Genomic DNA, 19,703 nt, shown 5'->3' with positions numbered 1-19,703 from the left:
CTTAGGCAAGCTATAAGTAATAATGGATATGTGTTACTGCAAAAGATTAGAAAAAAATACTATGAAGCTGAGTATTTTAAGCATGGAATATGCAATGACAACAGTGTATATTCACTGACAACATTGGCCTTCTACCACATAGTTAGATGGTAATCAATGACAAGAATAGAATAGAACTATATGTACATTTTGTGTTATTTTGGTTTTTTTTCTGTTTTTGAAATCACTTTTTATTTCAAGGTACCCTGTCGGATTTTCTAATGCTTCTTGTGTATCCTTGAGGCCTACAAACGTGTTGAATGCATGTCATTCCTCAATAAACATTTGCAAAAATGACTTTTAAGGGACTGTTTAATTATTTGGGGCAGGGAGAGGGAGACAGAAAAGGGGTAGGGTAACTTTTCTTTGCAATATAGTGAATAGTTATATAAATAGTTGCGTCAAAAGAATTTAAAGTATAATCTGACCCTATTAACCTCAAGCTTCTTCATCAGAAATATAGTGCTTTGCTTGTACATTATCTTGTACTAAAGCCGGTTTTGGCTCGGGTTAATACCTGGAAGAATACTCACTGTACCAGTGTCCGTCCACCTGTCATACTTTCCCTTCCAATCTTTACTGGACTGGATCCAGTGGCATTTGGTAAGCCTGTACACTGACCTGAAGATCAAACGTTTCAGCTGATCAAACCATGAAAATATTACCTCCCAATACAGTTACATAAAAACACACCGTGATATTACATTTTTAAAGAGGAGATTTATTTTGGACACTGCATTCCACAGTACACCGTCTGGACAGAGGTCACCTATGATGAAACATTCGTAAATCATCGGATTTGAATGCACGTTATGAAAATGTTAATCACAGAAGGGCAGTGAACTCAACAGGTACGTCATCATGAAACTGTCGAACATTTAGTTGAAACATAATAACTTGTTACATTTAGTGCACAACATTGACACACTGATAAAACCTCTACAACATATATGCTATTTAAACCTGCGCATCAAGCGTCTTGGGTTTAAAGCAAAGTCTGTAATAAAGATGACTTTTCTTCAATTAACACAAAAATAATGCAATGCATTTAACGCATTATCAAAGTTGGAGATAAGGCAGGTAAGCATTTATTTATTATTTTTTTAATAGCAATTATTTTCTTGTGCCCGGCAGATGGATTAGGATTACGGCTTTTGTTATTTGATTGGCTTTGTGCTTTTGAGAAATTTAGGATTTGCTTTTAGAAAACAACAAAATGTAAAGACAAAGACAGACACATACATGTAAACACAGACACGTACTGTTCATGCAGTCTCTGATACAGTAAAATGTGTTTCGAACTGGGATGAGTCAGCTGGCTGTAGATCATCAACGTCCTGCCCAGGTTAATCCACATCACAAATCCACTACTTTATCTTCTCTTTTGGGGTATTTCATTTGTTGAATTTTGCTTTTTTCTTTCAACCACCATCATAAAGATATTCTCTGTACATTTACCAAAAATAACACAAACAACATTGTACAGTACAAACACCTCATCGGCCTCAAAGATCATTTGGGCCTGTTAAACATCTGACAGCAAAATACATCTAGCCTGTACGTACAAATGTACACTGATGCAGTAGAGTAGAATATGTCAAGGACATTCCAGGTATATAACCGCTAGGCACTAAAAGGTGTTTCAGTGTAACTTGGACCACCTTTTTCCTCTGGACTGATCCAAAATAGACCCTGGTGTCAATCCGATCAACCATGACCACCAAAATCACATCCTTAGTGTGTCCTGTATGTGTGTTTTTTTATCCAAACAATTGAGGTTACTGGATATTAACGCTGTACACGTTAATTCTTGTTTTTGTGTGTGTGAGAAAGCTCCTAAATTCTGTCACTTACAAGATGCTGAATACCTTGTGTGAATTCAATGAACTATACCAAAAACAACCACCATGGTTCCACAAACTGTTCAGCTCCCCATATACAGAAAAAGCAAGATATTTAAAACATGCATTCCCACCAAAATGAACCAGCAAAATATGAAAATATATCATATTCAGTCTAAGATCTCAGTATGCTTGAATATCCGTATCTAAAATAAAGGTAATATCAATAATCAGACTTTTTTTTGTTTTTGTTTGGTTCACTCAAACTGTAGATTGAAGCTAAACTAAACAATTCGAAATACATGTAATCTTTCTAATAGTTACAACTTTACAACAGGTAAACAGCAGAATATGTTTAATGGCATTCAATAAGCTAATGTGGATTATGAGAGGGTTAAAATTTAGAAGGAACATGCTGGTACTTTGATCCATTACGGCTTCCTGCATGAACCTTTCCTCTCGTTCTTCCTGTCAGAGAGAGGATGAGCGGAGCTCAGTAGTCTAATCATGCACTGTCCCTGGATCTGTGTTATCAGAAGTGTTCTGGGACTTCTGTGGATGTGTTATAATACTAAAGACAGAATGGCTGATCTCAGGTCAGGATGGTCTAAATGTCCATATCCACAGGCCGAACATCACCGGTGTTATTCTCCCTCACCCACAGCTCTCTGTCTTTGGCTGGATCCACGTTCTGCAGTAGCTGGTCCACCGGCTCCACCATCTACAGACATAAACAGTAATATGATCCCACAAAACAGCAGCATTTATTGTTATTACCTCAGCAGGTCAGGTACAGTGTACGGACATAATTTGGCTTGTCCGTCCAACACTTTGGTCCAAAGCCAGAGCCAGAACAACTACCTGGAAATAAAATTTTGGTATGCATATATTCATGGTTTTAAAAGACATATTTTGATGTTTTGGGAAATACACATATTCGTTTTCTGGCAGGGAGTTAGGTGAGAAAATGGATAGCACCACTGGTGAAAGAAGTATCTTTAGATTAAGGTGCTGTACTCAACATTCAGACCATTAATATAAAATAAAAATATATATTAAAATAGAATGAAGTCACACTACCTTGGTGTGTGTCTTTATCCAAGCTTCTCTTTTCTTTGTTTTGATAGCGGTCCGGCCATGCATGCACATTAGTGCATGTGGACGTGACAAAACGTCGGCATTTTCTTGAAATGGGGGGGAGTCTATGAGAGCCGTGTGGAGGCAATCCCAGCTCGCTGTTTTTGTCAAGTACAGCCCCTTTAATGCTGAATTTGGTGCTCTACAATGATTACTAAATCACTGTTTTACATTTATTATTAAGATTAAATACAGGTAGCTGTTGTCCTTTATAACTTTAGATGGGCCCTCCTACCAAGGGCTAAACCAGTGTGTAACCCCACTTTGTCTTAAAGGTGCAATATGTAATACTGACAGCTAGTGTTTAAAATAGTTACTGCAGTACAAATTCAAAATACTGGAGAGAGTCGTCTCCCCCAGCCACTCCTCCCCAGACTCGAAGTTCATGTTGGTTGCCAGGCTGAGACTGGAGCATCCACAACAATGTTGCTAGACGCTTGTCTCACATAGCCAGACATTACTCCACAGCACAGCAGAGTAGCTAACGTTAGATGCTGGCTATATTGGCTTTAATTGTCTTTAAAGCCTGTGCTCTCGCGGAGCTCTGTACCCAACTGACAGGCACACTTTTTCGGCTTAGAATTACCAACCTTATAACAACCTTGCTGTCCTCTCAACCCGACGGACTTAGAATTACGGCAACAATCGCTAAACACACTGCAAACTCACGGTCCTCTCTTTCCGATTTACAGCCTCCCTCTCTTGGCTTCAAATAACTCACCGTTGTCGGCTACAGCCGCTGAACAGGCTACACGTTGTAAACAGCCGTGGCCCGCTTGCCTGGTCCACCGGTAGCGTTAGCAGTTAGCAGGGTTAGCATGGCGGCGTTAGCCAGGACCAGTCGGGATCACTTTACTGGCTGTGTCTCAATTGTTTTTGCGAGTAACCAACTCGGGTAATCTAGCTATATAATTCAATGGGAATACACAAATGTTGAAATTACATAAAATGCCCGTCCATAGTAGTTGTGATAAATTAGCCTGAAGCTAGATAATGCTTACCTGTTCAGGAGGAAATTAGCCAACTCGGCGTCCTTTTGGGCTCTAAGCTGTCTCCATCTTTCAAATACATCTCCAACATTTACCCAGACTGGTTTGTTACGTCTCTGGTCATGCAACTGTTAGAAACATGCCGTTTTTTTTTTTAGGTTGGGTAGAATCTATCTCCGTTGATCCTGTTCGTTTGTTTGCTGCTTTCATGGCTGTACTAACCTTACAGCTAGCGCACTGGGTTTACGTTTTTCAAAAGGAGAAAATACTGGCATTAGCATTGTTGTCAGAAAAGATAGTATTTCAACTTAGCATGTTTCCTTAATCTCTGATGACGCATTGGGGTCATTTTAGGATTTATTACAGTAAATATATTACATATTGGACCTTTAAATTCAATTACTTTATTAGTATTGGTTTAAGATTAGATTAAATCAGTTTCCATCCTTACAAGAGCAACATTCTGGGTCTATCTTTTCAGTTTTCTGGCAACAACAAGAGTCAGTGAGTATTATAATAATGACCTGATTCAAAAGAGATGTATAACTTAGAATGTACATTCTGCTTACAGATCATCAGGTTGATCTCTAGTGTTTGTATCATCTCTGAGGAGCTCACAGAGAAGCAGCACCCTTGTTATTCCCGCAGTGCTGACAGAATACGTCTCGTTAGATTTACAGGGTTTACTCTTTGCCTCCTAAATAAGCAGAGAGTCTGGCTGGGTTCCTCTGAGGCGCAGAGTGATGAAAGCAAGTGAGTTGGATGAAAGGCTGACAGAGGAAACGCCGGCTGTAGGGCTCCATCTGTCAAAACATCTACACTCACACAAAGTGGCACGCAAATCACGTCAAAGCCAGTTGCAATCACTGGTACATCCAATAATGGAGTTGTTTGCTGATTAATTGATTGAAAAATGCAAAGAATTTCTTAATTTCTTAAGTATATCTTAAGGTCTGTTTTCAGGGAATACTCCATACTCATATATAGCATCAGTTTGATATCACGGACAGTTCCTATCTTCAGTATCGGCACAGACAAAAACAAGAAAAAGGAACTCAGACTCACACTCTGGTTGAACATGTCTGTTTCGTGCCGCAGAGTTGTGTACTGGCGTAAATGCTGCTGAATCCACTCGATCCGTTCAACCTCCAGTTTCTCCAGCTCCTGAAGTGGAAGGAAGACAAAAGTTCACATTCAGTAACAGAGAAAAACCAGTAACCCCTTGTGTTTTGTTCACATTGGCTTTACTTACTCCCACAGACCCCACTGCTGTACAAATAATAATAGCGAAATCAACCATTCTCTTTAAATATTCTCTCTTATTCCCGTCTCCTTGATAAACCCTCGTACTTAGAAACATATTAAAGTCCTACCATGCTGGTGGTGACCATTTCTTCAAACCACTTGCACTGGGTTTGGTTGTACAGATCCACGCAGCGCATCAGGTCGTCTCCTGGAGAATATAGAGAGGGGTCAGAGGTCAACAAACGGATGCTGGCAGTCCACAAGGAAACAACAATAGGCATTTACAAGTTTTTTCTTTTTCTCCAAACTTTTCAGCATCTTTTTCAGCTCAGCATGTCTGTTATTATTATTATTATTATTATTATTATTATTATTATTATTATTATTAGTAGTAGTAGTAGTAGTAGTAGTAGTAGTAGTAGTAGTAGTAGTAGTATAACTAATCTGTGGCGCACATGTAGAGCAAAACATTTAAGGACCAGCAGAGGGCGCTCAGAATTCACTCCTCAATGATGCAAACATGAATCTTTTAATGAGGACATGAAGCTGTTATTATCAGGGCTTTACAGTATAAATTCAGCTATAAAGACAACTGGATTAAATATATTCTGATGTTTTTGGTTTGTTTTACAACAAATGTTCCATTATATAAAAACTAAACTGAAATAATTTATAGTTAAAAAATAAATAGTTTTTGACTGACAGCTAAAACTCCCCTTTGCCCACAACGCTGCACATGTCTGGCACAAACACGAAACAGATCTCAGATTTGGTTTGACAACTACTATTTTTAAATCAACACTAAACAACCTGAACTGTTCGCATTTGCTTCAAATTCATCTTTGGGCTTTTAATTCAGTAAAGGATCTGAGTACTTCTGTCACTTCTCTCATGTCTCTCTTCCAAACCCAAATGAGATGCAAGTTTTTCACCTTTTTTTCAAATGATGACTATTGGTCAAACACTGCAGAATATTTCAGCTCTCTATACATCTAAATAAAACCTGAAGAAGTGTCAGAAACAGAAACATGACTGAAGCGTATTAATATTCACTCAGTGAAGGTAAAAACACATCTCCATCTTTGGCAGCAAGTGCAGTGAGCCGTAATGACATTTGGCCGAACCTTGAGGCAGCAGCGCTGATCACTGACACAAGGCTGACTGTAACTATGAGTGCCATTGATTAGTGCTGTGGACTGTGACTAATCTACTAAGCGGAACAGAGAAAAACGAGATAAGTTCCTGTAGTGCTTTTCTCTCTACAGAAGCCTGAGAACAACAATTACAACATTACTTCATCTTCTTTCTTATTAAAATGTCACACAGAGTATCTCAGGTCTCAGGGTGTCTGTATTTTGCTGTGATTCTCCTTCTAATTTCTCGAAACCAAATTACCTTCACATCAAATATATATCACCTGCAGTGTCGCCTCTTGTCTGTGAACAGCCAGTAATTCAAACAAAAATTAATTTAAATAAAGGATTACCTTTAAAAACACACACACAAAAGCAATGTCTTAAAAACACAAGGAACAGATGTTAGAGGGATAGTTTTTTTTGAGTGGGCATGAGGTACTTATTCATAGTCAGTTTATTACTTGCAGTAGATGGCCTACTGTACAGTTATCTAGGCTCTCTTCAAAGCCACCATTCAACACTTATATATTTTACCTTCACAGAACACGGGAGCTACTGGTCTACTGCTGCCTCAATCGGTTAGTTTGTTTGTGTTATTGTGTGACTTTGGTGTTTTAAAGAGTTTGTTTGGATTCACCAAAGTCACTAACCGATCGAAGCAGCAGTAGACCATTCGCTCCTGTGTTCCGCATTTTTTTTCTCAAAGGAGTCTGGTGGCTTTGAAGAGTCTATAGATGGATACAACGGCTTCAATTCACTGACAGAAGAGGGCTGTATGATGGCAAGGTAAAGAGGTGAAAATATTCTAAATATAGCATACACTTGATGTTTTTAGGTTGCTAAAATACATTTTGCTGCTGCCCCCATCCATTATAGGGCTGCCCTGTTAACGTCCTGCGTCCTGGGGTCCTCAGAGTCACTCCAGAGGGGCCTCCAAATTATTGTTAATTTTTGAAAGTTTTTTCAAAAATTAAAATGTCGTGTGGACACGGAATGCGTGTACGTAAAAAATGTTTTAGTCGTGCAACAGAAAACTCAGATTGGACAGATAGTCTAGCTAGCTGTCTGGATTTACCCTGCAGAGATCTGAGGAGCAGTTAACCATAGTCCTCATAGATCCACCAGAGTTTAAAATGCCAACACAAAGGAAGCCTAAGGCAACGGATATCCGACCTAAATGAGTGAAATCCGGTGGATTTTCCGGAGGAAACGGAGCAATCCCGGAAGTGGAACTTCAAGGATATAGACTAGTGATACACTGACTATGGATGAGTACCTCTTAAAACCAACCATCAAAACAACCAAACTATCCCTTTTGCATTCTCTTACATGTGTGTCAGTGCAGTTATTTGGGGCATAGTGGCACCTTAAGTTCAAATAAACTTCTCCAAACATGGCTGCTGTGACTGGCTCTTATTTAAAGCTCTGACTCTGTGACTTCTGACCTGCTTGTGTGGATTTCCTTCGGGCCTTCTTGATATCCTCCTCGGTCTTGTTGCTGAGTTTGATCTCCAACTGCTGGGTCTTTACCTCCAGATCTTTCTGCCTGTCTGCCAGGGCTTTACGCGCCTGCGTCACACACACACACACACACACACACACACACACACACACACACACACACACACACACACACACACACACACACACACACACACACACACACACACGTAGAACGTGTGAACGTAGAAACAATGAGTCATTCCAGCATAATCCTCAGATTTACTGTACCTATCTAATACAAGAATCATTACGGCCTTTTCACGTTGGCTACACGCTCCGATCCTGGTCTCATCCTTTAATCTTTCTTAATCCATATCATTGAGTCTTTCCTCTTATTCTTTACTGAGGCACCTCTCCGAAGGTCATGGTGTAATAGTGTTTCAAAGGTAAACATACAGTAACGGTGGTGCCAAGAAAATCTATTTTTTTTAAGAGTAAAACAGAAAGAAAACGTGGGATGGATGCAACCTAAACCCACTGACTGTGTGTGACTGTGTGTGTGTGTGTGTGTGTGTGTGTGTGTGTGTGTGTGTGTGTGTGTGTGTATACAGAGGAAACAAATTCATTGATGAAATGATTTTAGCATGTGGGAAGCAGTTAAGTACCAACATGTTCCAAGTGTAGGAGTTACTGAGGCTCTTTTCATTATGTAACTTTCTGATCTATACAAACACTAATGTGTATTTTCTTGTGCAACTAGACCATCACTATTTGGAGGGAAACATTGGCCAGTTAGGAATGATGGGAAATTTCTTTTACAGTATATGTACAAATACTATATCTGTCATCTGAAAATGCCCATTGCGCTGTATCTGGACTAAAATCCATTAATAATAATAATTAAATTATCATTAATTTATTAAATAAATTAATAATCTACTGGCATGTCAGAATCGGTACCTTCTCCACACTTGTGTAGCGACTCGCCAGCTGCTTCCTGAGGTCGGCGATGTGATGGTCGTACTTTTTCAGGTCCTTCTTGAAGTTGTCGCACCTGAACGTCAGCAAGGGTTTTTCTACCTCAGTGTGGAGCTGTGAAAACAAGTCTCTCAGCTGTTGGTTATTTAATAATTCTTGATGTGTCATGTAAAAAAAGGCAAACAAGCTTCTATCCTACCGTATGCACTGTATTTTGCAGTGTTTTGCAGTGTTTCTGTTGTCTCATGACCATATGACATCCTAGGTTATGTATCACATGTGCACCGGGTACTCAGTCCCCTTCCCCACCAACCCCCCCCCCCTCCAGTCCAACGTCACTGGGCCTAAGTGTAGTTCCGCTCAGGTAAAACAACGGCTACAGAAATGCTGTGACTATATAACATCACCTAAATATTTTGTATTAATACCTTTCTCTAAAATCAATACATCTCTTCACCTGGTGCATTTTTCTTAAAGGTTTGTTAAAACCATGGTAACGGACAGCTTCTCTGTACAGCTTCTCTCATTCCTTAATAAAGCCTGTTTCCTGTTCTACAAAGTCACATCTATCACCACAACGGGAGACAATTACACTTTTGTTCTCAGTTTATATTTCTCCCACCAAACACATGCCCAATAATATGAAAATGTCTTTTCTTTTATGACACACAAAATTACAAAGAGCTTGTCAGCAGTGTTGGATCTCCACACAGAATGCTAATCTCGTGCAAATGCCAAAGCTGGTAGATACAGATGAAATGTATTGCTTTTTAGAAAATGAGTGCAGGCTTGATAAGACTTCTCATTCCCTGCCTGACCACGCATTACCTTCTCCTCACCCATCTCATAGTGAAGCATGGAGGGTCAGAGAAGTGGTGGGGCAGGGAGTCGGCTGTATGGCTCTGGGTAGGGGTTCGTCAGAACACGTAACTAATTAATTAGACAACAGAGGGCTATGAAAGAGCTCCGAGGCGGCCTCTGCGTTATTTAAGGCTGCGTCTGCATGGCCAGTGTGCGGCTTCTGCATCGCTGGTAATCGGACAGCGGACAGGGCATTTTCTTCGCTCAGAGCTGACAAGGTTGAGGTAAACAAGCCGCGTCACCTCAGGATGTGGTCAGATCAAGTATCCATTACTTCACTTGATTGAAAACATTAAACACTTGACCTGAGGGGGCAGAAAACTGCAAACCGAAGGCATCCAGAGGGATGAAGGTAGACTCTAAAATGTTTGTGAAAATCCTTGAGAAGAAAGCTATACATGTTTAGCCATTCATTACTTTTTTACACCTAAATTATTTACAAATCAATTGATCATTCTGTCTAGATAATGTCAAAAAATAGTAAGAAAAGACCATTATAATATAAGAAGGTGGATTCTTCATATTTTTTGCTTTATCTGACCATCAATCAGAAACCCAAAGATTTTCAGTTTCCCACCATATATGACAGAGAAAAGCAGCTAAAATCAGTGTTTTTTTGTGACCGAAATAATTAATCGATTATCAAAATAGTTGCAGATTAATATTCCTGTCAATCCATTAATTTATGGTTTTCACCTCTATATGAGATGTCACAATGAATGCATTCCTTTCCGATCACAGCAGATATTACCTTGCTGGAGAACTTTAGGTGAACTTCAGCCTCATCATGAAGACTCTTCTTCAGCTGAGTCCAGGCTTCTCCCAGAGTCCTGAGAAAGCACTGATGTCAAATAAATCCTGAAAATCCTGGCTACCATTTCAATGTTAACTAAAAAAAATGGGGAACCACGGCACTGTGAATGTGCTAGTCATGAACAGGGATTTTTTGTTGTTGTTGTAACCTGCACTCCACTAAATAATATAGTTTATCTACTGATATGCAAACTCTTGGATGTAATGCTCAGTTACTGCTGGTATTACACAAGGTAGCCGGACCTGCTTATGAGATAAACACACCATTAAACTTGAAACAAAAACTCTTTTTATTACAAGTTGCGTTTAATTGTCAATGCCCCAGCCGTCGTTTCCACTGGTGGACATCAACCAATTACCTTTATTCAAGTACTGCACAAGTCCAATTGTAGATACTTGTACTTGACTATTTCCAATTTATGATACTTTATACTTCTATTCCATTAAAAATAGTTCTTTTCACTCCTCTACATTTATCTGACAGTTATATTACTTATCAGTCTAAGATTTTATATGTAAAACATATGATTAGTTTATAAAATATGATCCACTGTTACAGAACAGGCTATCCAACAATCTATAAACCTTAATAGTATTAAAAAGTTGCTTCCACGTCAAAGTATCAGCAACAATAATCCAATTATAATATTGAAATATATGAAAAATGCCTTTTTGCATATTGAGTACTTCAGTTTTCTGGTAATAAATTAAATAATAAATAAAATAAATTTAGGAATTTTACTTGTAATGGAGATCTCAATACTTCCACCACTGGTTATAATGCCATTGTAAACAGACATGAGCAGTCAGACAAGTTGTAAACAAGCTGACAGTTTTACCAAATTAGCGCCACTTTATTTTGAAAAGTCCGGCTGTAAATTGTGATGGATGTTTACAACGCACAGTTCAGGCTGTAATTTTACAGTACGCCTTCATCTTCTCTGCCAGATAAATGGGATTAAGCTGTTGGCTTGTTTACGACTTTTCTAATTGTCTGACCCTGCAAGCTTAATATCTGGACTAGTGTTTGTGTCTCCATTAGTTTCATTTTTATGGCAAAAATGTTCTATAATCAAGGAATTTCCAAAGCTGGAAAGCAACCAAAATCCACTGTTTCTCGAGCCAAGCCTTATCTTTTCTGTCCACTGATTTTGAGATCTGCTCAAAGATTTTTCTGTTATTTTGCTGACAGAGAGACATGAAAAAACATCCACTCTTTGATCATAGTAACATGGTGCATCAAACACAAAAACTGTGGGGATACGGCCATTTAAAAAACTCCTATTTTTAGACACAGTCCTGTAATTACTATCCTGTTTTGCAGAGGGAGCTTTCGAGCTGCACACACTATTTGGTCTTACAGCTTTTATTTACTGCACTCACCCTTCCTCCTGTGCTGCCAGGGGGTTCAGAGACAGCTTGGAGAGGTTCTTGGCATATTCTTCTTCAATCTTTATCCTGAAACACAAAGACCAAGATGTGAAAGCTGCCTGGCTCAAGGAAGGATAGAAACCGCTTTAGGGAGGTGGTAAATATGCTTTAACACAGACCATTTCAGGGGTGCACTGCAGCAGAATTAAAGAAACTACTTACTACAATTTTCTGCAAAGCTGAAATCTAACAGTGACCCGTGTACATCAATAATCCCATTGTACTTGTGAAAAACTCTGCAGCAGTATTGTACAGAACAGCACATTTTCAGAATGGCTGTTCTCATTTCAATGCTCATTTGAGAGATGGAAATGTGATCATATTTGCCTGAAGGCCATTCAGCCAGAGTAGCCATGTCTGTGCCCTCTGTGACATTCAATTCCTGCACCGGTCTCACATTTACCATCCACACCTGAGTAAATCTGTCACCTAAAGAAGGTCACAAAGCCCATCCTTTGACCAAAATCTTCGGATACTCGGCAGCACCGAGCAACACAGCGAAACAACACAGAAAGGTCAGCACTGAATAGTAATCTCACTGAAAGATTTGGGAGATGGGGGCCTCGTGAATCAAACCTGAGAGTTTATTCAGAGAAGAATCCTCATTAACTTCCCACGACTGGGACCAGGATGTGAATAGAGCTTTTGTACAATTAGGTGGAGCTAATTCTATAGAGAGACGTGAGATCGGATGTAAAGGTTTTAACTGAACTCCTACTATTCATGTTGTTTTTTGACATCCTGTTTCAGATTCAGTGGGAGCTAAGCTATCTATGCATTTCCTGTTGAGATCTAAAGACACTTTAATTACTGGGTGCGAGCGTAAATTGCAGCAATAAGAAAAACGCTTGGAACCCCACAGACCTTTAAAAGCTTTAGTGTGTAACTTTTTGATATTAATGAACATCCGTTACATTCAAGCCATCGCTAAATGAGTTGCTACAAAGCTAATTAAGACTAGCAGCTCCACACAACTCTCCCTGTATTTCTCAGTATGACTATATTCAAAAGATTGTGGCGTCCGGTGACTTTCCCTGGCAGAAACTCGAGTGAAGATAATTACCTCTTCTGAAGAGTCCATCATGTTTTTTTAATCCTCCATGTCCTCCTCGGCTACTAGCAACTGCGTGGAGGGGAGGGGAAAGGGGGCGGGGGGGTTGCACGGTCACGGAAGGCTTGTATCATGTGGACGCGCTGACAGTTTTGTTGTCATTACTTAGAATTCCTCATGGGGGTGACAGAACTACGCACTATAGCTTTAAGAACTTAAATATGCATGGCCATGACAGATGCAGAACTTTGAGGTAAGGTTTTCATACAGCTAACAAAAACTGCCTTTTGATTTAGTTATTTTGGTGATAAAAAGTACACATGTTCGTACATTTTGTAAATCTGATCCTCTATGTTTATGTAGTATCAAGTATTTTGATCCTTTACTTCAGTAAAAACAGTAGTACTAGAGTGTAAGAAAAACCATGCATTCAATTTACTTTAAATACAGTACTGTTGGGTAGTTTAAAAAAGAAGAAAAAGTATCATATTTTATAAGCCCATTAATGTATGCAAAAGCTGAACTCGCAAATTAACTAATAACTATAACTGTCATAAATGTAGTGCAGTAAAAGTAGGCTATCAAGTACCATAACATGTTAATGCTGATGTACAGTACAAGTAGTCCAAAAATACTAAATTGTCCTTACCACTTGTAAAGTGTCATTTCTATAATTACCTGCAGTACTACTTGATGTTGTTCAATTTCCCTTAACAAAATAAATGAAGCCAGAAGTGTCTTAAAGTTTCCATGTGTGTTGCATGTTAACAGAGACAAATGAACAGACTTACAAATACTGATGGCGATAACACACACAGATTAAACTCTGACAGCTCTATGGAACAATACGAAGGGGCATGAATTTATTTTTCTGACCATGATGAACAATGAAGCTGTGTTTACTAGTCACCAGAATTGGCAAAACTGGACTCAAAACCATTGGAAAAGAAGGTTAAAGAGTTTGTTACTGTAGTGTTACTCATCCCATGAAAAGACCCAAACCAGCAATGTGTTAGTCTGTCTCATACAACACCTACATCTTTAAGGATGACTAAAAATATATACATTTTTTCTTTTTTCAAAAGGCTTAGCAATTTCCTAAAACAGCTGATCACTGTAGTTTCTATCAAATGTTACTCAGTCTGGAGTAAGTAGTGCATTTGTTGGGGATTAGTTTCAGCGGCGGATTAATCTACATTTGGCGCTTTTGTGAGTATTTGTGGAAGCAGGATAGTGTATGTGGGATTGAGTCAAAATAAACTACAGTGTGTGTTCATGGTTATGTTATTATTAGTCTCGCTTTGCAAGACCTTCCTCTACAAAGGAGGAGGAAGGTCTACGCTGCAAAGGAGGGTCTGGCTAGTCCACACAGCATTCCGGGATGGGAGAAAAACGTGCTCTGGTTTATTGGCATTTCTTTAAACCAATCACAATCGTCATGGGCGGCACTAAGCACAGGGCAGAGCAAAGGTGCCGCTGCTAAATAGCCTCGGGAAGGAACTTGTACGTTCAAAGGTTGTTTTAGTCGTGCAACAGAAAACTCAGATTGGACAGATAGTCTAGCTAGCTGTCTGGATTTACCCTGCAGAGATCTGAGGAGCAGTTAACCATCGTCCTCATAAATCGACTATAGTTTAAAATTACAACACAAAGAAAGCGGAAGGAAACAGACATCCGGCTGAAAAGAGTGAAATCCGGTGGAATTTCCGGCGGCAACGGAGCAATCCCAGAAGTTGAACGTCGTGAATATAGACTAGGCTGTGATACACACACACACACACACACACACACACACACACACACACACACACACACACACACACACACACACACTACTTGTTAGAAGTCAATGTTTGTTTTGGTCTTTTCATGAGATTTGTTGACCCTAAGAGATAGAATATCACCAGACTTATCCTTTAAGAGAGGAGTTTACTGACATAATACTTAGCCTACTGGTCTTCCAGGATCAAACATTTTTTTTATTTTAGCTGAGCTTATTTCATGTAACCAACTTTTACTCTAATAAAAGCTTCTCTGGCTCCTTCAATGGAAATATTTCTGCCTCTAGAGCTTCTGTCTGACACTGTCCTTTATTCATTAATCAGAACTGCTGTCCAAAAAAACTGCAGTCTCTGTTTTGCTGTTAGAACAGTATGATCAGAAATTAAACTGTTACCTCTCGTGGATAAACTCAGCCATCTCTTTCTGCATCTGTTTACCCTTCAGCTGCTTCTGCAGAAGGACCTCGAAGCCCGCCACCGAGGTGGTCCCCTGGGGGTCCTTTTTGTCATTCTGAGGAGGAGGAGAGCATCATTCAAAAACAGCAGTGGACCAATGAACAACCACAGCTACAGTCAACACATCTTTATTGAGTACCATATGTTTGAAAGTGTGTAGGGGTTTGTGAGAATAAGCTCTGAAAATGTGACTCACACTTGCATGTCAAGGAGGACATGCGTTGGTGTGTGTGCGTCAATCACTGATGGGTGGATGTGTATTGTGTGTGTGTGTGTGTGTGTGTGTGTGTGTGTGTGTGTGTGTGTGTGTGTGTGTATGTGTTTCAGAGCACCAGAACAGGGTGTGGGGATGTGCAGCGCTTTGTCTTGTTTGTGACAGGACTGATGCGGAACAGAGGTGCCAGATTTATTTCACACAGCAGGTTTGAGCAGCAGGTCAGTGGATGTACAAAACATCACAAGCAGCAATGACACAACAGGCTGCAAACAAGGAGCCAAAGAGTAATAATGGAGGAGGAAACACGTATCGGATTTCAGTCAATTATGCAGGCTGAAGGGTTTTTCCATACAAATCTAATTTAGGATGGAAATGTATGGAAACGGAAAGTCGCAGCAGCCACTAGGGAGACATTGGAAGCAGGATGATCACTGTGTTTGCACAGAAGCTGGTCGATCAGTCTTCCACCTGAGATTCGCCTACTTCAACACGAAAGCCAATTGTGCCTTTTGTTAAACCAGAGAGGATCCATTTGCTTTCTATTCACACAGCCATATTTAGTTACATAATCTAATGTAAGCATTAGATGCCTTTAACTGCACTTTACATTTCCCAGCAAAGATTTGCTCTAAAAAGGTCAACAAAATGTGTTGACAGGAACCTTCTGGAGCTTTTTCTGGTGGGTGGATAGTTGGACCAAACACATACATAGTGAATGATAATAAGCTATATATCGTTGCTGTAGGGCTGCAACCTTGTATCTCCATATTTTGTCATTTTAAATCAATGCTATCAGTCACCGTTTACATCTCTCTGTGGATTTTACAAATATTTGTAATACGGTGAGGCGAATTTCGTCTGAGTTAAAATGTTCAATCAAATGTTTTCAAATGAACATTTTCATTTCCCGAAAAACAATAGTTTTGGACATACAAGGTTTTCACCTGACAGCGATATCTGGGCAGGATATACTGGCACCAGCCAATTTATCATTTATGCGCTGCCTGTTTGTAGCCACATCTCCTCCATGTCACCCATGGTTTTCAGACTACAGTGACTATACAGTACTGCATCATCGTCACCAGAATATCACAAGGGATAGTTACACGGTAGTTTCTGCGTTTCAGCCAAACTCACCCAGAAGTAATCGCAGTAGCTCCATTCGTTGGGCTTCAGGAGCTGCTGCTCCGGGCTTTCTCCAGGCAGAGGGAAAGTCACACAGTTGATCTGAAGCGAAAAGAGAAGAAATACAGAGATGACTGATAGCAACGACCTTACTGAGAAATAAAACAAATAACAGATCTGTGAGAAGTCAGAAGAAGACAAGAGGAGTGGAGTTGAAATGATGTATTTAAGGCAGTGAGGTAACAGGCCTGGGTTTTATTTGGATCATGCAGATGAGAAGAAAAAGGTCAGGCATGAGTAAACATACTAATGTTGGCCATCCAGAAGGTGACCCATGGGCCTTCAGGGGGAAAGAGAGACAACCATGTCCACTCCAAAACACAGAGAAACCTTTTGTACTACAGTATGAATAAAACAACTTTATACACTTGAGAATATGTTGTGTTGCAGATAAACAAACGCAGCACTCAGCCTGAATACAGACTCCGTGGTCCACAGAGTCTTCAATTACTCTTGGGGCTGCAATTATGTAATGTTCACCATCTGTGAGCCCTCCCTCCTGGCACTGCAAGATGCCCTCTGTGCCATGTCAACCGCTGCTGCAAACTACATGGGCATCCAGACAGGATGCTTCATCCACAAACACACTGAGTCATAGTGTTTACTGCATGAGCACACCACTGTACGGCTGTCACACAGACTGAAGAAAAACATGGAGCGTTAACCAGCTGGCTCAAACAAACTGCTTCATTCTTTTAACTTTCCAATAAAAAGGTGTGACAGGAATCATTTGAATCGTCTGAACAACATGGTGTCACTTCACGTATGCCAGTGGCTGAAGATGAGAGTGGTGTCCGACAGTTGAAACTGCAGGTCATGTGAAATGCTTTTGCCCACACAATCATTGCAAAAGAAACACAAACACTTGGAACTTACTCCTTGTATTATCAAAATTTGAGCTATATGGTTCCAATATTATAAGGGCTCATCATCACCTAATAAAGTTCATATGTTAAACTTGGTTGGAAACAGTTGCTTATTTTTTATACATCCAGCAGTTACAGTGCAACAGGATCATTCATTTGGAGTCGTGTTGGTATCCACCTGAGGAATGTCACTATTCTCTCTCTTTTAGCTCTGGTTTGGTCTCTACCAACTCCTGAGGGAAATATCTGTCTCTTCAGCTGCTTAAGCCGCCTACACATGATAAGCGATTTGCTCTCTGTGCACCGCTAGGTAAGGCGCAGAGAGCAAAGCGCAGAGAGCAAAGCACAGCGCAGGTATTCGCCATCAAGGGTGGCAAGGAAGCTATTTCCCATTGCTAGGTAACAACATGCTGTTATCTCATTGGTTGCACTTTTGAAAGGTCAGCGGCACTTAGGTCATATTTGAAATCATTTTAACTTTGAGTGCATCGCAAAGCGGCAAATCCGAGCGGGGCACGATGCCAGGGGTAGCAGAGAGCATATCCCCAGAGGAAATCAATGGAACGGCCGGCGCAAGGCGGTTTTGCCGCTTATCATGTGTAGGTGGCTTTAGGCTGCATTCACACCGAATCAGGCGTTGTGGCTATTAGTGCAGGGTTGTAAGGCGGTGGGGGAGTGTTACAATTGTGTGACGTCATGTTGTGAACTTTAACCCCAACAATCCAAAAGATGGCAGTAATACACATAAAAGCAGTTTGCCAACCTACAGCAGCATTTAGCCATGTGGCTAATATGCCGGGTCCTATAAGGGATTTTCTGTCCGCATCGACAGATTAAAAAATACATTTTCATTCCTTAACTAACCAGGATGCAGGGCCTATAATTATAATGGGTTTTAAACTGATGCACAAGGCCAAATTGAGTGACTAAACGTGAAACACTACTTTACACTCCATTCTATTGCTTGGTAAATAGCGGAATGCTTCAATCCTACATGGTAAACAAGGTTCTTCATCGTGTGGGCGTCTTGAGTCTGATTGGCAATAGCCAATCTGGTTACATGATTGGCTACTTCAGCGTGACATTGGGTTGCGTTTCTCCAAAAGTTGAATCTGTTTAAACTTTTTGCCACATGGCCGCAGCGCATTTTTTCGGCATCCCCTGCAGTCCCCACCGCCGCAACCTAAATGCACTACACACATTCAAATGAATGGGAGAATGCCTGATTTGATGTGAATGCAGCCTAATGTTTGATGCTGCTGAGCAGGTAGTGTACAGTGGGTTTTTCAAGCAGAGCGGTAAGAGTGAATTAAACCAGTAAAGTTGTGGGTCGAACAGATAAATATAAATAGCTGTAAAGTTGCGGGTAGCTGTAGATTTAGGTGATCGTACTGTGTAGGTTCATCACTACGCGGGACCCCGTTCACATTGTTATTTGATACATTGTGATTATAAAAATAGCGATTATAGCCGCTTTAACACAACATTCATATACAGTATTATCACATTAAAGTTATTATGACTAGAGTTGTCTATTTACATCCAGCAGACATGGAGCAACATTATCATTCATCCCACTATCATCCCTGTGTTTCTGTCCTTATCTAACCAATATTCACTCTATTTTAACAGTCACTAAATGTATTTGTGTTGTTTGGGGCTGAGTAGGTAGCGTACGGTACGATCAGCTTCTGAGAGCTCTTTTGAAGGTGCCTACAATTGTATATGTTGGAGTTAATGAAAGTAGTTAAACTCAACCAGTCAATGTCTAACTGGAGAACCAAAACAAAAAGGCAGAACGTTGTAAAAAGCTGCATGATACTGCAGAGCTGGTGATAAATTCTCTTTAAGCTCTTTCTCTCCTTTTACATTGCACACACATCTGATTTATACTCCAAAATATTACTTTAATGTACAACATCTCCGTCTTTGAGATTCTCTTCTCTGTTGCAGCCTCTCTGTGTGATTCATGACGATAAGTTGGGTGGAGTTTTGCATAAAACTCTGCAGCTTTCGACATCGCAAATATCGAGCGTGAAAAAGCTGAACTTCCAATAAACACTCGACATTGACCCCCTCATTCTCTGCACTGCCACTGCAGCACTTGATCTGAACAGCTTCCAATAAACAACTTCAAAAACAGATGAGTAATACTCTTCTCTGTTATATAATCACTACAAATCCAGAGGAAATACTAATATGGCCACCTGCCAAACGGGCATACGTCAGAAAGC

The 19,703-nt window shown here is 40.1% G+C and overlaps 1 protein-coding gene across 3 annotated transcripts in view; it reads right to left on the bottom strand.

The window, feature by feature from the left end:
• Window positions 1-739: 739 nt before the first annotated feature.
• gas7a (growth arrest-specific 7a) overlaps window positions 740-19,703 on the bottom strand; it is a 39,439-nt gene continuing 20,475 nt past the window's right edge. For all 3 annotated transcript variants that reach the window (XM_035996438.1, XM_035996439.1, XM_031319002.2), the window contains 9 exons: window positions 16,556-16,645; window positions 15,141-15,256; window positions 11,866-11,940; window positions 10,421-10,499; window positions 8,791-8,922; window positions 7,833-7,956; window positions 5,380-5,459; window positions 5,072-5,170; window positions 740-2,601 (listed from right to left, as the gene is read on the bottom strand). In XM_035996438.1, the coding sequence (XP_035852331.1) occupies window positions 2,488-2,601; window positions 5,072-5,170; window positions 5,380-5,459; window positions 7,833-7,956; window positions 8,791-8,922; window positions 10,421-10,499; window positions 11,866-11,940; window positions 15,141-15,256; window positions 16,556-16,645 (909 nt within the window). In that variant the 3' untranslated portion in view covers window positions 740-2,487. The remainder of the gene's footprint in view (window positions 2,602-5,071; window positions 5,171-5,379; window positions 5,460-7,832; window positions 7,957-8,790; window positions 8,923-10,420; window positions 10,500-11,865; window positions 11,941-15,140; window positions 15,257-16,555; window positions 16,646-19,703) is intronic.

This window comes from Sander lucioperca, chromosome 21 (genome assembly GCF_008315115.2).
Source record: "Sander lucioperca isolate FBNREF2018 chromosome 21, SLUC_FBN_1.2, whole genome shotgun sequence".
Classification (NCBI taxonomy): Eukaryota; Metazoa; Chordata; class Actinopteri; order Perciformes; family Percidae; genus Sander; species Sander lucioperca.
Note: the sequence above shows the minus strand (reverse complement) of the source record. Positions and strands in the feature narration are given on the sequence as shown.